The sequence below is a fragment of the Morone saxatilis genome, unplaced genomic scaffold, assembly GCF_004916995.1.
Source record: "Morone saxatilis isolate NCDOM2014 unplaced genomic scaffold, NCSU_SB_2.0 Contig5, whole genome shotgun sequence".
Lineage (NCBI taxonomy): Eukaryota > Metazoa > Chordata > Actinopteri > Moronidae > Morone > Morone saxatilis.
In genome coordinates this window covers 11,900,833-11,916,270 of record NW_023340095.1, presented here as the reverse complement: position 1 = coordinate 11,916,270, position 15,438 = coordinate 11,900,833, and the positions used below count along the sequence as shown (strand labels likewise).

Genomic DNA, 15,438 nt, shown 5'->3' with positions numbered 1-15,438 from the left:
CAACATTTTTGTATGCAAGTCATTCTCATGCGCTACATTAACCGGATTGCAGCAGGTTTGACCATTCAGCTGCTCAGAAAGGCACTTTTTCTCTTTGTAGCGAGGACCCCATTTCCTGCAACCACTCAACGGCTTCAGTTTTTTCCACCATCAAATCCGCTCTCCGCTCAGTTTCTTTGGTACTGCAAGTGAGAACAGACTCATGAAGTTGTTGCATATTACCAGAGAGATGTGCCACGAGGCTGGTGACTGTGCTTCATTGAACATTTGTTTGATTTTTTTTATCATTTAAGTGTTGGGATGCAAAGTTAAAAGATGCATATTAATGCTGTTCATTGGCCAAAATGTTGTCAACTGTGTGACTATAAAGATGCAAGTTGAGTGACTTAATCTTTCTATTAGCCTTATGAAGAGGTACAATACAGCACTCACTGCACCGTCTGTGTCAGACTTATTAAGAAAAACCACTTAAATGCTGAATTTAAAATGGTTAGAATCCATCAAACTCATGGCAAACCCATAGTTTGTCATCATGCAACAACATTATCAGCATTGTAGTTGCACTGAACTGCATCATTGTTTATTTAAAGTTGCACTATTTAGTGGGAAACATTGGCTGAAAAATAGGAATATTGACATTAAATATGGTTTATCTAACTTATTTATTTCTATTTAACTTATAGTGTTATTATAGGAAATTTTGCATGAACTGACTTTTGTTTAATTAAGTTTAAATAATAAAAATTACATAAGGGATTTTTAAGAATGATATCAGGCCACGTTGATTTCAGAGCGCCCGGATAGCTCAGTCGGTAGAGCATCAGACTTTTAATCTGAGGGTCCAGGGTTCAAGTCCCTGTTCGGGCGTCAATGTTTTTGTTTTTGCAATATATAGAAAATGAGAGTTTTTTTAATTTATTATTCTTTTATTGTGACAACACAATGATACAACTAATGAATAACAGTTTGAGAGAATATGTTATTAACACGTGGATTTTGCGTGAGTTATGTATCATTTGAAATTAGCAGCTCAACATGTCAACTGTTGGTAATCTTAGCTTCAGTAGAAAGAAAACAGCACTCCTGGTAAACGTATGAGACAACTAAAGCCTAAAATTGACCCAAACCTGTGCCAAACATTAAACCATTTAATTTAAAGCTAGTCATTGAAGTGGAGCTGTTATTACACTCAGTGAGACCTCACATTATCCTGCTGTTGGAGTTGTTGTTTATGAAACAATCAAACTAATTTGGGGATTAAACTCACTCACAAACAAATAACAGTATCCCTGTAATTTACCTGAGATAATCATGGGTATTATCTTGGGACAGAGACAGGGGACACCTATAAAGCTAGGTGTTAGTACAGGTGAAATGGCAACACTGAAGACATATCTGACTGGCAAAGATGGAGCGGATTATCCTCTTGTGCGTGGTTTCCACCTGTATCTCGGCCATACATGCTCAGGTAAATATGCACGGGGCTGGAGTGGGACTGTAAGTTCAACAACAAACTGCAACAGGATTGCCTAAAAAGTGGTCTGTTTTTTTTATTGCAGAAGTTTTTATTCAGCCCAAAATGGGGCCCCATCGGCTTTAAAGGTAAATACAATTTGGATTTTATTTCAGCGTTAATGTAAGCGTGACCGTCTTAAAAACACGCACACTGACTAAAAAACTCTTTGTCGTTTTAAGAACGTGAAGAGCATGGCGATAGGACAGCAATGGATGAAATCATAAAAGCCAATGAGTTTCATGGTAAGTTGCAAACTATTTAATTATTTAGCATTTTGCACAAGATACTGCAGCAAATAAGCTCCTGTTGCACTATGTGGGATTGTTTAATTCCCCCCAAATTTCTGTCTCAGCTTCTCGAATGATAGACGGCACTACCAGTCTCAGAGAGGGAGACATTGCTGTTACTGCTGGAAGGCGTGCCAAAGTCTGCTTCGCTCGTAGCTGCCTCTGGTCTAAGTCAGTGGATGGACATGTCTATGTTGCATATATGCTCTCACCTGATTACTGTACGTACGTGTTCAATGCATAACATTACAGACCCATACTTGTTTGAGACTCACCAACTTTCTATTTGATGATTTATACAATTTACTCTGTCTAAACTTTTAAATGAACAGCCGAAACGGAGACAAAGCTGATAAAGAAAGGGATGGAAAACATAGAGAAAGGTACCTGTGTGCGGTTTGTTCCTCGGACTCACCAGCGAGACTACATCGACATCCAGCCAAAGTCTGGGTGAGGAAAGTTTGATCATGTTGGTTGTCTTTTATAGCAGTTTTTTAATGTTTGTTAGAAGTATGAGTTGAACTCAAATGGATAAACCTTTAATTTTGAATAATCCAGGTGTTGGTCCTACCTTGGTTCGCGTGGTGGAAGACAGACTGTGTCTCTCCAGAGCCCCAACTGCCTCCAGATTGGAGTGGTTTCCCATGAATTCATGCATGCCCTGGGCTTTGTGCACGAGCAGTCTCGCTTTGACCGGGACAACTATGTCACCATCATGTGGCCAAACATTTGGAGGGGTAATTTCAAAGGGGCAGGAAGGGGTGGGGCATTGGGGAATGAGATCTCCTCAAATGGTAAATTAAAGAATATTTATAACTACCATACCAAAGATGTAAAGTGCTTTACACATAGTACACAAAAAACAGCACAAATCTAAATTAAGGCTCATAAATATTAACTATAAAATGTTTTTGAATATCCAACAGATCGGGTGAGGAACTTTGAGAAATTCAAGACAGACAGTATGGACCTACCATACGACTATGCCTCAATCATGCACTTTGGGATGTAAGTGATAATTTGATGTAGATCACTCAGTATAGTTTAATGTGGCTTATGTATTATAATGAAATGTGTGCGTTTAGGTATGCCTACTCTCAAGATGGAGAGCCAACCATCGTTCCTAAAAACAGCAAGAACATAAAGCTGGGCCAGACTTCGACTCTCAGCCACATTGACAAGCTGAAAATCAACAAGCTTTATCAGTGTGGTCAGTACCAAAACAGAATCAACTAACCTCCATTATTTCAGAGCTAATAATGGTATAGATGACACTCTTTGTCAGATCTGTGATTCTCTCTGTCTCTCTCTGCAGGTGACGCGGATGATTACTAACCAAACTGAACTGATGTGAAACAGGAATGTACTGAAATCTAACATAATAAACTGATGCTAAATCATGGAGACAATTTAAATAAAGATTGATTCAAGCTTTCTATCAGCATTTCCTCGGTGTGCATGCTGTCCTGTGTGTTTTAAAGATCACGTAGCTGGCGTTGAGAAAGTGAGTCAGTATGATGGTGTTAAATTTTGTGTAGGAAAGATAAAGAACAATAGAGAGTTTGAATTTGTCATCCAAGTGTCCCTTTCCACTTAATATATACAACATAAGCAATTTAATGAATCAGCAAGAGATGACTTGAACTTGAAGAAAATATACTACTTGCACGCATGCTTTCATACATAATACTACAGTAAAATAAGGCTTTTGAAGATGACTAATACAATCACATTCACAATAGATAAAGGAGAAATAGTTTTATTCAGAGGAAGACTGAAGAAAACACTTACCTGAATTCTAGCTTGTGGAATGAAAAGACTTGAAGGCTTGAAAACCACGCACCCTTCAAAGACACTTGCAGTGACCATGGAGGCAAGATTTCCTCAACTGCCAACACTTTCCTCAGTCTTGCTCTTTAAATTGGCCCCTTGATAGGGATAAAAATGATATTTGGAGAAGGATAAGGTTTTGTTTTTATATATTTAACTATGTGACCAAATGATCGTTGTCAAGACAGTTATCAGCTATCACAAAATCACTGGTTGGCAGTACAGTCAGGCACAAATTGCTGGTCTGCTGGACTGGGTGGACGGTTATTCTCCCGGTCGCAACTGCTGAGTTGTAGCACGACCAACAGCAAAACACCTTTAAGTGTCTCATTTCTGAAAGTGCTGAATCGTAACACGCACTGCATTAAGTACAGGGCACGCGTGAAGGTCAACATCAGGACCACCTGTTACGGATCAGCAGTGGACTTGAGTAAATTACATATGGCGGATGATGAGGGGTCTTAATCGTGCTTCATCACAGAATATGTGCCCAATCAGTACGGAGCGCTGGAGGAGAAGTGGGTATATAGATATCAGAGGAGGTGAGGAGTTCATTTAGCTGTTGCTTTGAAAGACTGCAGATTGAAAAGGGTGTTACCAATCTGAAACACAAGAATGCATTCTACCATGATCCTTCTGGGTATCTTGTTTGGCTTGCTGACCCAGGCAGATACTCTACCTGTTAAGGTCAGTATCAAGAGAAATATTTTTGAGCAGATGCCCCTTTTTTTTTTTTTGCTCTTTGTCGTGCTTTGCAACATAAATGCACTTTTGTATTGCAGAATTCTACCGGAGTACATGAGGGGAAAGTAAGGTTGAAAAGGAAATACTCAGGTAGGCTCCTGGAAAAAAGTAACTTATACATGCATGTAAATAATATTTTTATGATAATTCTGATTGCGTAAAAAAAAAAATCTATTTGTTTTTGTGTTCAGATGAAATTACAGACCGTGATGAAATGAACACAATGGATCAAATCCTGTTAGTCAATAGGAGTGAGTAATTATATATAATGGAAGTGATTTTTTTTTTTTACTATACTGTAGGCTGGACTGAGGTAAATGTTTTTTCTCATCAGGGTTGCAATCCCCCAGAGGACTGTCATTCAGAGAGGGAGATATTGCCACCTCATACATACGGAGTGCCATAACCTGCCCTGGCAACGCCTGTCTGTGGCCTAAATCAATCGATGGATTTGTTTACGTGCCCTTCATCCTCTCTCCACTATATGGTATATATCCACAGATGTATGGAGGGATTGGGAGACCAAAGCTTTCTGTTTAACTCACATTTTGTTTTTGTTTTTTTACGGTAGACGACATGGACAGAATCACCATAGAAAATGGGATGCAGGACATTTCCTCTGGAACATGTATTAAATTTGTTCCCCGCACTCATGAAGGCAACTTCCTTGACATCCAGCCTAGATACGGGTGAGTGTGACTGCTACATGTGGCTTTTACGTGACTCTGTACACAATTCTTGTGCGGAGATTTTGCATTGTTATGATGACACATCATTTCTGTTCTGCACCCCAAGTTGTTGGTCGTTTCTGGGGCAGACTGGAGGAAGTCAGACCCTGTCGCTGCAGACTCCTGGGTGCATGTGGTCAGGAGTGGCTGCCCATGAGTTCATGCACGCCCTCGGCTTTGTACATGAGCAGTCTCGCTCAGACCGAGACCATTATGTCTCGATTGTGTGGAAAAACATCATTCCAGGTTAGGATGAATTATCACCACCCGACATCATGTTGCTGCAATCCCAGTCTTGGTTGGTTATGTCCCTTATCTTTATTGTTTTGACAGAACAAATGCATAACTTCAGGAAACAGGTGACAAACAATCTCAACAGTCCATATGACTACAGCTCTGTGATGCATTATGGAAGGTGAGCTGCTCTCTTCAGCAACATAATTATAGCTTTTGCGTGTGTTACTGGGGCGTCACAATACTGTTTACTTTGTGCATCTTTCATCCAGATACGCCTTCTCTGAGGATGGTGGACCAACAATAATCCCCAAACCAGATCCTTACATTCCCATTGGCCAGCGAGATGGGCCCAGTATGCTAGACCTTCATAAAATAAATGTCCTATATAACTGTGGTAGGTGAACTTACACATATACTGGCTGGAAAAAAATATTTCTTACATTAAAAATGATTGATTTATTTTCTTTCTGCTCCCCACTACAGGTGCCAACGAGTAACTGGAATCCAGGGTGTTACACTCATTTTCACACATGTTCTGTTAAAATCTCATCATGTCAGATGTGGAAAATGGTTCATTATAACTTCTGGTATAACTTTATAGCTATACCCTTTTTCTCTATTAGTTTTTTTTAATTATTATTACAAGTTCTAGTCTGCACTTTTAGATTGTGCTCAGTCAGTTCTGAGTACAATCTGCAATTAAAAGTGTGATACGGTGCAAATAAAGGGATGAGTAAGAGCTGAAAGCTGCATTTCTCTCTAATATCTACTATCAGCACTGTGATACATATTTATATGCCTGCCACTACCATTATCTGAATCAGTTTGTTCCATTTTCTGCGTCCTTCTCGGCTTCTGCTCACTTCAAATAAAGAAAATGCAACAGTAAGATTAAGGAATGGTCTGTTTTCTCACATCACACCTGATACTGCTTTCAGGTGAATTTCAGTCTGACAAGATTATTGTTTTCTGTTCAGATCTGCGTGAAAGTGACAGATCTCTTAACGTGCATTTACTCATGTACAATGATTTAGGGTTTTATTAAAACATAAACCTTCCACAGCACTGAACCCTATGAGTTTCAGGAATTTAAAATCAGACAAATGAAATGAAACAGAAACAAAGTCCCCTTGTGTTTGGGGTGTTTTTCTGTCCGAGGCATCAGTTTTCTGCTCTTCACTTGCTAAATACAGCTGCAGTGGTAGAGGAAAAAGAGGAAAGGCCAAGAAACACGGTAAAGAACAGATAACAGGAACAGGCCGCTCTGTGCTGGGGTGTTGATGGCATGCATTCATAGCTGCTGACAAGGTGTTAAAAAAAATCTTTCTTCTTGGCTTCCAGGTGAGAAAAAAACATGATGAAACAGTGGCTGGTAGAAGGGTACATCTTTTAAGAAATATTTCTTCATACTATAGTATGAAATACTATAATAATTTCATAAAATGCCCTTAAATATATACACTTAACAAAGTTGGTGTCTTATGTACAAATAAAAACATGCAGTTAGATTCTCCTTTTTCACAGCAACATGTTTTTTCTCTTGTACAGTGTTTATATTATATTATATTATATTATATTTTCATACTCTTACTGTCTTTATATCTGTTTTTTTTTCTCTGTCCCACTTGCTGCTGTAAGATTGGATATTTCACATTGTGGGACTATTAGAATCTTATCTTATTAAAGCCAGAATGGAAACATTGATTTCTTACAACTGAAATCATTTCTGCACCTTTTATAAAATATCCATGTCATATTATATCTTGCTGTCTCCTCTTCTACTGACACTCACTGGAATGGCAGACTGCAACTTTTTTGTTTAAAGCTAAAAGAAACTATATTAATGCAATCTGGGGGAAAAAAATGAAATTGCTTATTATGGTCATGTACCCCCTCAGCTATCATAACAAATATCCATACCCAGCGATGGGGATATGGGAAGGGGGTGTAGAGAGCACACACACACAACACACACACACACAACACACAACAACACACCACAAACACACACACACACACACGTAGCATAGACACATTGTAGATAGCTGGTTAGCTTTAAAAAAAATTAATCTGTCATTTCAATATAGCCAGTGTCACTCAAAATGAGCGAAAACGACAAAGGTTACGGCGGACGGGTACGTATGAGCTTTGTGGATGCTCTTATCGTACAGTTTTTATTTTATTGAGCTAAAGTTTTAATGAACGACTCGTTTGTCTGGAAGTGAAAGCAGTCAGTGTTGGCTGTCGTTAGCTAGCTAGCTCAACTCTCTCAGGGGGGAATACGCATCCGGAAATAATCATTTGTTATTATTATTTATGATTTATCATAGCATGCCGTTTTAATTTGCTTAAATGAGCAGTGTGCAGCACATTACTACGGTAACTAATAACACATAGCTGGCTGGCTAACGCTAGCTCGCAGATGGTAGCTGCAGGCCTCGTCTGTGTTGTTGTTACTGAAAGCAGAAAACACGATGCAAACTTCAGTCAGACAGCTAAACCTGCTCTTAAAACTGTGCACAGTCAAGGTTTCTTTAATGTGCATCGTTAACATTAAGTGTGTATCCAGTTTAATGTCAGCTGTGTGGGCTTAAAGCGTTGTTAAAGCGGGCAGATGTGTTAAAACACCTTGAATAAATATATTATATATATTATATATATTATATGTAGCTGTGCAGACGGACTGTGTGCAGAAACCTAGATAACCTGAAGGAAATATAGTTTTCTATGTCGACATTAGCTTCATTCTGCAGATGAAATTGATTTAACAGTTTTTAATTTTGTATTTGTTTTATGCATTTTGAGACAGTAAACAATATCTCGATTGAGTGATGTGAATTTACGTTTGCTAAAATTAATTATTACAATATTATTATTATTATGATTTCTCATTTTGGGCGTGGTAACTTGTGTAACTCGAAACGACATAATGGTGTTAATCATTGTGGCCCTGTTTGATTTTTAAAACGAACGACCTCAAGATTTCTGCTTATTCATCTGCATTAACTTGCACATGTTATATCTTAGCAACACAGTGGTACCAAAAACCTGTTTATATGTTTAATAAAACAATTTACTGTGGATTAAAAACCCCATATACTGGTCTTTGACTTATTTTGTTTCTGTATGTATCTGGACGGGGTGCTTGTTTTGTGTTAAAATAATCAATAATCAACTTCACAGTGTGATAATCTACAGAACATGTTGTAATTTAGTCTATCACAAGTACATGGAGGCAGTTTTCTCTAGAATATAGCTGCACAGTTTATTCAGTCATTTTTATATAATTATGTGGCTTACACCCATGATTTTTTTGTTTTTGTTTAATTAAGTGAACAATACAAGGCCACAATGAGTATATGTTTATGTGTTTTATGTTTTGGTATATCTACAGCTTTGTGCTGAAGATCAGTGCTAATGATGCAAGTCAATACAAATGAGTGGCAGCATCTTGAGGTCGTTTGGGGGCTGCCTTAAGTCTAGATTTATTCAATTTTGAGTTGGTATCATTCACATTCAGTGGTATGCACTTTTATGCCTTAGAGGCCACTTTACAGAAATTATGTCAGTAGGATTTAAGAAGGAACACAATGTATTAAAAATGAAAATAATATTCAATTTAATTATTTTATACCTTATTGTGAATATGAATGGTAGAATAATCCTGATGCAGGCAACCTTGTGTGTCTGACATCCTACTAAAGTGTTAAGATACATACAACCAGAATGTAAAATATTAGATGAATGTGTGTTCATATGTTTTGGCGTCATCTTTCTTTATTAATGTTAACTTAAGATGCTTCAGAGACTTCTAACTGAAAGTGGCCCATAGGACATAACAGTGAATGTAGAACCACTGAAAGTGAAATATTTATACAACTAATATTTAATATTTGTATTATGTGGTCTTAAACATTCCCATGCATGTCATAAAATCGTAATAACACATTAAAAGTTGAATGAGGGTGCAGTTTTAATTGCAGTCATATATTCTTCATCCTTTTCTTTTTCATAAAGGTTAAGGTTGGACGAAGAAAATACGGAAGAAGTCTCATGTCTACTTTATTTTCAATAATATGAAGCTCAGATGTGTGAAGCTGAATTGTTGAATGCATGCTAAAACATGAGGAGGGAAGAAGTATGGGCAGTGTGTGAGATGGGGGAAGTAAGAAGAAGTAAGACAATTGAAGAAAGAAGAATAATGTGAAGTAATGAAGTTACAGAAATGAAGTTAAGGAAGTAATCTGGATAAGGTCACTGTGCTAAGTAATTTTATGGTCTGTTTGTCAAATGCGTGCATGTTCTTGTTATTGAATACAACACACACATTAGTTTAAATCATTACAATTTTTACACAACTGACAAATTTCTGTTTTTAATCACGTAAACAAATGTATTGATTAATGTAATCATATTGATGTCATATTATCCATGGCTACAAAACCCTGCATTCCTAATCCACACTCCTAGATTTTGCTCTTTTCTGTGCTTTTCACAGGATAGTTTTCATTCTTTACTACATATAAATATTCAGGCAAATTTCTCCATTTGTCCTGGTGCTGATAAGAGGCGTGTTGGTGTGTGTGTGGTTCGTTCAGGAGTCTCGCTCTGCATCCAGGAGCGTGAGTCCACGGGGCTCAGGGAAGTCTGCAAGCCGCTCCCCGGCTCGCTCGCCTGCCCGTTCAAAAGAAGGGTCCCGCCACTCCCGCTCTAAGTCTCGATCTCGGTCCAGGTCGAAGTCTGGGTGAGTTAAATTCTGGAAATGTAGATGCTTGTCTCGTCTTTTGAAGCTGATGCAGAGCAATTTGGTGTGAGTGACCGTAGAACCAAAGTGAATGGAGTGTTTTGTTTGCACAGGTCCCATTCCCACCGTGGCTCACGCAGACACTATAGCCGATCTCGCTCCCGCTCAAGGTCCTATCGCCGTCGATCTCACAGTAGGTCCTACAGTGGAGAGCGCCGGCGCAGGAGCCATAGCCGCTCACCGATGTCCAACCGCCGCAGGCACATCGGCAACCGTGTAAGTACTCAATGGCCCTTGTGGGTACAATGTTCTAAAAGTCAATAAGCTTTGCCTGAGTTCATCCTTCATATTATATTATTTATCCTTATAATCTTTATTTACTAATAAAGGAACTTCATTTTGTTGAGTATGAAGGAGTCAAATGGTTTGTTACATCAAAGTGTATGATCATACCAGAACCTTAATAGCTTTAAAATTGCAGGCTAATCCAGATCCGAACTGTTGCCTGGGAGTGTTTGGCCTGAGCTTGTACACCACAGAGAGGGATCTGAGGGAAGTCTTCTCTAAATATGGCCCCCTGGCGGATGTCTCTATTGTGTATGACCAGCAGTCAAGGCGCTCCAGGGGCTTCGCTTTTGTTTACTTCGAGAACAAAGATGACGCTAAAGAGGTATAAGAATATGAGTTGACAAATGCTCCTTTCAGACCTGTTTTTGTGTTTTCTGGGTCTTTAGAGGTCATTTATATGTTTGTTCACTGTCAGGCAAAGGAACGAGCCAATGGCATGGAGCTGGATGGTCGTAGGATCAGGGTGGACTTCTCCATTACAAAAAGACCTCACACCCCAACCCCTGGAATCTACATGGGCCGACCCACATAGTAAGCCATCTGAAACAGTGTTTCATTAGACAGGTAAAACAAAACCCAGTGCCTCCACTTAGTAAATAAGATCTGATTGTTTGTTTAGGTGTTTTTAGTATAAATTGTAGATCTAACCCATCAAAGATAAAGACAAATGCTTATCTTTGTTAAGCAACAAAAAGAATAGAGACAAGATCTGGTAACAGTGGTCTTGAATCAATTGGTTACCCTTTAATTCACTTTAATGTGTGTGTAACTTTAGGAGAATTTAATACCGGAATGGGATATTAATATCTATAAGTATGTTTTCATCAGTTTATAATCACCTGGAAATTCGACTAGTTATGTTTTCGTTGCCTTTTATATCTACAAGGTCACCGATTATGGATGTCTCCATGTTGAACCACTGGTTTTCTACAGTAGCCCAGAGCAGACAAACCAAACACTGGCTCTAGATAGGGGCATTTGTATGTTTTCCAGCCATCATACTTTCTCCTTTGTGCTGGGAAGTGGAGGGTGATGCAGTCTGAAACTACATCGCTAGATGCCACCATATCCTACACACTGGTCTTCTAAATAAAGTGACAAATGTAGCTGTGTAATTATAAAAGAGTAGCATCAGAGGTGGGTAATCACTTCCTCCAGAGCTGTAATGTCACGACATACTCAGAGACAGAAATTGCTGACTGTTGTCAGGTAGAAATAACACTACATTAGGTGAAAGAGAGGAGCCGTTAAATGGAGTTGTCTTCTTAAATTAAATTGAAATTGTAAAAATAAATTAATTTAATTGTGAAATAGGAAACCTAAACTAAATGTAATCTTCGTATCGTCCTCTGTGTAGTGGTGGAGGTGGTCCAAGTGGTCCTCGACGCTACTCGCGTGACTACGACCGTGGATATGACCGCGGATACGACAGAGGCGGCTATGATCGCTATGACGACAGGGACTACTACAGATCATACAGGTGATTGTCTCAGTGTTACAGCAGTAATCCTGCACATTGTGGTATCGTAGTGCCCTGTTCAGTGTTTTTTAAAATACCCTCGAAAGAAAACTGTTAATATTGTCTTGTTTCAGAAGGCGATCTCCTTCACCATACTACAGAGGGGCTTACAGGTCTAGGTCCAGATCACGGTCTTATTCTCCCCGTGAGTCCTTCTCATGAACTTTCACTGATGCATCAAAAAGTGGTTGCAATGTGTTTGGGTTCATCTAATGACTCTTGCTTTGTTTCACAGGTCGCTATTGAGTGTTTCTGTCAAGCCCCTCCTCTTCCCAAGCACAGACAGGAAATGTTTCTGAGTGGTATGATTGATTTCGGAATAGATCTTCTTTCTTCTGTTTGCTATTGTACATTAGCAGTAAATGTATACTAATATCAGTTGTGAAGCAGTGTCATTTGACATGAATCAAGCTGCCCCCCCCCCTAATTTTAAATGTACAGGCAACATCTGCCGTAAATTATATATAAATGTTTTAATTTTTTTTTGTATACAAATGGAGTGAAAATTAATCTTGGAACAGATTAAAAGGGAGATGCACTTTTTCATTTTGACTCATGTCCTTCCTTACAGACAAGGGTGTATTAAAGCCTTTATCTTATCGCGTTGCTGTGTGCTCATTTTTTAACAGATTCTTTAGTTCTCTCAGCTTTAATAATTAAATCGAATTGGAGGGCTGCTGTTAAACTGTCGAATCAGCAAGTAAATGAATGGTGACAAATGACTAAATGTATCCAAGCTACCAGTTAAGCATTTGTAAATCATAACATAACTACCTGGAAACAGCACATTGCTAAATATTAACTTTTAACACGATTTATTTAACTGAACTGCGTTAGTAAAGTTCCAGCTCATCTAATAACCCCTGGGAGAATATTAAGAAAGATACGTATTACCTTATCCTGGTTCCATATCTTTTAATCTTTACCCACATCCTCTCCGAATTTCTCAGCAGTTTAAATAATAATGATTGGTAATTCAGTTTAATTATTGGGCTATATATTTATATTTACTATATATTCCCCTGAATGGAAGCTATAAATCTGTAGTGTAAATGCTGATGCTTATCAGTCAGACGGGCACAAGTTTAAACCAGTCTTTGAACAAATTAAAGAAGATGACCATTCCATTAGTAAATGCAGCTCAACAAGTACATTTCAGTACTCTGTCTTTAAACTACCACTCAACATGTGCAAAGAACTGCCAGGCAGAATCTGTGAGGCAAGTAAGTCCCACATCTACCCCTACTGGCCGCAAAGGGGACCAAACTTGTTCCAGCGTCCATGATAGACAGCTTAGTACAACATGATCAACTGTGTGTACTTACTGGAATGTTAGTTTATTGTAATTTATCCATTTTTTCTATTGGTGGGGGAAAAAAAGCTCAACTTCAATTTAAAGAAATGCGTTAAACGTAGGCTTTAATGGCCGACTTGCTTTATTTGTGTGTATATATATATATATAGTACATATACAATATAAATTCTCACTTTCCTCTAGTGAGCTCAAACCATGCAGATATTTTTGTTGTATTTCTCCAGGATTTCATTTGTGGTGCTCACAGCATTGAAAATGTTTTTTTTTTTTTTTTGTAATTTGAGTGAACTAACCTTTTAAATACAAGTATAATAGTATTAGCAATTATAAAGGTGTTTTGCTTACTTATACAGTAATATACATCACACTGCCAGTTTATTATGTACACGTAGCCAAAACAAATGCAGTCTTCCAATAAATCCTCCTTTTCATGAAGGTTATAATTCTGTTTTTGTTGAAACTGTTTTATAGAGGTGGTGATTCAACTGCGTGCTCATTTTGGAGGATGCCGTTTGCGGTGCTGGTAAACTGTATTGCGTTATACTAACAGGTGTTTCTATTATTCTGTCTGTGTCATTTATATCAACAAGGGTAGATTAAATAACAAACGGCTCTGTATAATGCAATAGGTTTCAACAGCACTGCAAACTACATCCTCTAAAAATGATCTGAACATTGAATCAACACCTCTATAAAACTGAGCATTATAATATCACTTCATTATTGATGAAGTGGGGATTTATTGCAGGACTGTTGTGTTACACTGCATTAGGTTTAGCTCAGTGTACCAGATATTGAATCTTATAGTTTTTTTTTAGGTCATGTTTTGCATGTTAATAAAATAAAATAGAAAGATAACACGAAACAATAATTTAAAGTCCAGTTCCTCAAAACTGTATTTGTGTGCAATACCTAAGTAAATAGTTACTTCACACTTTGGTTTATTGCACAAAATAAGAGAGAAATGGACCTTTGAGGCAGTCTAGATATTAATAGGAATGTGTTAACCTGTAGTAGTACCCTGTTTTATGCCAAGGGATATAACCAGTACGACCAGAAATTCAGAAGGAGTACGTAAGCTTTAATTTTAACTTCAGTTGAAATCTAGTTTTACTGAATGTAGTTATAGGTTGTTTTAATTCACTGGTATTTCTTATGTTTTGGTAATCAGCATTGGTTGATTATAGACGAAATAAATTGAATCTTAAAGGAGTTTTTTTCTGTTAAAAAAAAAAACTTGAAGGTATTTGAAATAATTAATACAGTAAATAAGATGAATCAGGTACTCCAAAGTTCTTCCAGAGTGTCCAGATAGAGGGGAAAGTGGGAATACCAATGAAAAGACACCAGTCACACAGCTGACCACACCTTGGAAACTACATGAGCCGATTTATTTCCCTCTTCCACCACAAGTCTACATGTACAGTATGTGTGTGTGTTGTTTGTTTTGGTCAGCAGGTCCCTCGGTGTTCCCTAAATGTCACATCCCCTCCAGTTCCTGTTCATTTTCCTTTTTCTGAGTGGAAATCATTTCGTGTGTCAGCATATAAAGACCAAATCCGGCATAACATGTTAACAGGAAGAGATGTAAACAAATCCTGAGTGTGTGGTCATATTCTTTATCTGCTTTGTGTTTATCCACTTAGAAAAGGGGGGGGGGGGGGGCGGGGGGGAAGTAAACTGCTATGTAAAATGATAAAAGTAGTAACAAAGTTACATGCTGCAGTCCGATAGTGTTTAATGTGTTTAATCCATACATCCGACGCAAAGCAACATATAATGATTCAGAGCCGAACACCACAAATGAATGGGCCATTTATTTGAAACCCTTTGAGTGAGTCTCAGCTGGCAGCAGTCATAGTGCCTCGCAACAACTGTGTTAGCATGGTCATCAGGAATAGTAACTAAAGAGCTTGTTTTGTAAATAGAGCCACAGCTTGGACATTCCTCTGGTTCACACACTTGACGTAAAACAAGGAGAGGAATGGTCACCTCCTGCCTGCTGGCACTCTTCCACTACAGGGTGAGTAATGTTCCCAGGCACAGGCGAGTCACATGTAGAAACACTCAAGTGCTTTAGGCAAAAGGCTCCTCCCCTTGGTAACTAGTGTAGTACAAACTACACATCCATGCATCAGCACTGCAGTTCCCCCCCCTTTCCTTCACCATG

At 38.3% G+C, this 15,438-nt stretch overlaps 3 protein-coding genes and 1 non-coding gene across 7 annotated transcripts; all 4 read left to right on the top strand.

Moving 5' to 3' along the window:
* Positions 1–794: 794 nt before the first annotated feature.
* trnak-uuu lies at positions 795–867 on the top strand. Its single transcript has one exon. It is a non-coding gene; the product is annotated as a tRNA-Lys (tRNA).
* Positions 868–988: 121 nt separating this feature from the next.
* Positions 989–3,207, top strand: LOC118339063 (low choriolytic enzyme). The gene is made up of 9 exons (XM_035676594.1): positions 989–1,468; positions 1,560–1,602; positions 1,696–1,758; positions 1,869–2,024; positions 2,136–2,253; positions 2,362–2,540; positions 2,730–2,811; positions 2,889–3,013; positions 3,119–3,207. Exons 1-9 carry the CDS (start codon positions 1,409–1,411, stop codon positions 3,136–3,138), a joined length of 846 nt encoding a protein of 281 aa, XP_035532487.1. The 5' UTR covers positions 989–1,408; the 3' UTR covers positions 3,139–3,207.
* Positions 3,208–4,600: 1,393 nt separating this feature from the next.
* On the top strand, positions 4,601–5,839 carry LOC118339378 (high choriolytic enzyme 2). Its single transcript, XM_035676978.1, is given in 7 exon segments — positions 4,601–4,628; positions 4,712–4,864; positions 4,949–5,066; positions 5,173–5,382; positions 5,458–5,520; positions 5,612–5,736; positions 5,826–5,839. Coding segments are annotated over 7 exon segments (711 nt in total).
* Positions 5,840–7,325: 1,486 nt separating this feature from the next.
* tra2b (transformer 2 beta homolog) lies at positions 7,326–12,499 on the top strand. 4 transcript variants are annotated; one of them, XM_035676593.1, is made up of 9 exons: positions 7,341–7,477; positions 9,360–9,619; positions 9,941–10,086; positions 10,200–10,362; positions 10,568–10,756; positions 10,850–10,965; positions 11,792–11,914; positions 12,028–12,098; positions 12,189–12,499. In XM_035676593.1, the coding sequence occupies exons 2-9, from the start codon at positions 9,617–9,619 to the stop codon at positions 12,197–12,199; spliced, it is 822 nt and encodes a 273-aa protein (XP_035532486.1). In that variant the 5' UTR covers positions 7,341–7,477; positions 9,360–9,616; the 3' UTR covers positions 12,200–12,499. The 4 variants fall into 4 exon arrangements, with proteins under 4 accessions (XP_035532484.1, XP_035532483.1, XP_035532486.1 ...); XM_035676591.1 differs by lacking the exon at positions 9,360–9,619 and having other exon boundaries at positions 7,326–7,477; positions 12,031–12,098; XM_035676590.1 differs by lacking the exon at positions 9,360–9,619 and having other exon boundaries at positions 7,326–7,477.
* Positions 12,500–15,438: the final 2,939 nt, after the last annotated feature.

Coding starts and splice junctions, on each gene's coding strand:
- LOC118339063 (XM_035676594.1), top strand. CDS start 1,409: ATGGAGCGGATTATCCTCTTGTGCGTGGTTTCCACCTGTATCTCGGCC. Junction 1,603..1,695: donor GGGCCCCATCGGCTTTAAAG/GTAAATACAATT, acceptor TGTCGTTTTAAG/AACGTGAAGAGCATGGCGAT. Junction 2,541..2,729: donor GTGGCCAAACATTTGGAGGG/GTAATTTCAAAG, acceptor AATATCCAACAG/ATCGGGTGAGGAACTTTGAG.
- tra2b (XM_035676590.1), top strand. CDS start 7,445: ATGAGCGAAAACGACAAAGGTTACGGCGGACGG. Junction 7,478..9,940: donor ACAAAGGTTACGGCGGACGG/GTACGTATGAGC, acceptor TGGTTCGTTCAG/GAGTCTCGCTCTGCATCCAG. Junction 10,966..11,791: donor TACATGGGCCGACCCACATA/GTAAGCCATCTG, acceptor TCCTCTGTGTAG/TGGTGGAGGTGGTCCAAGTG.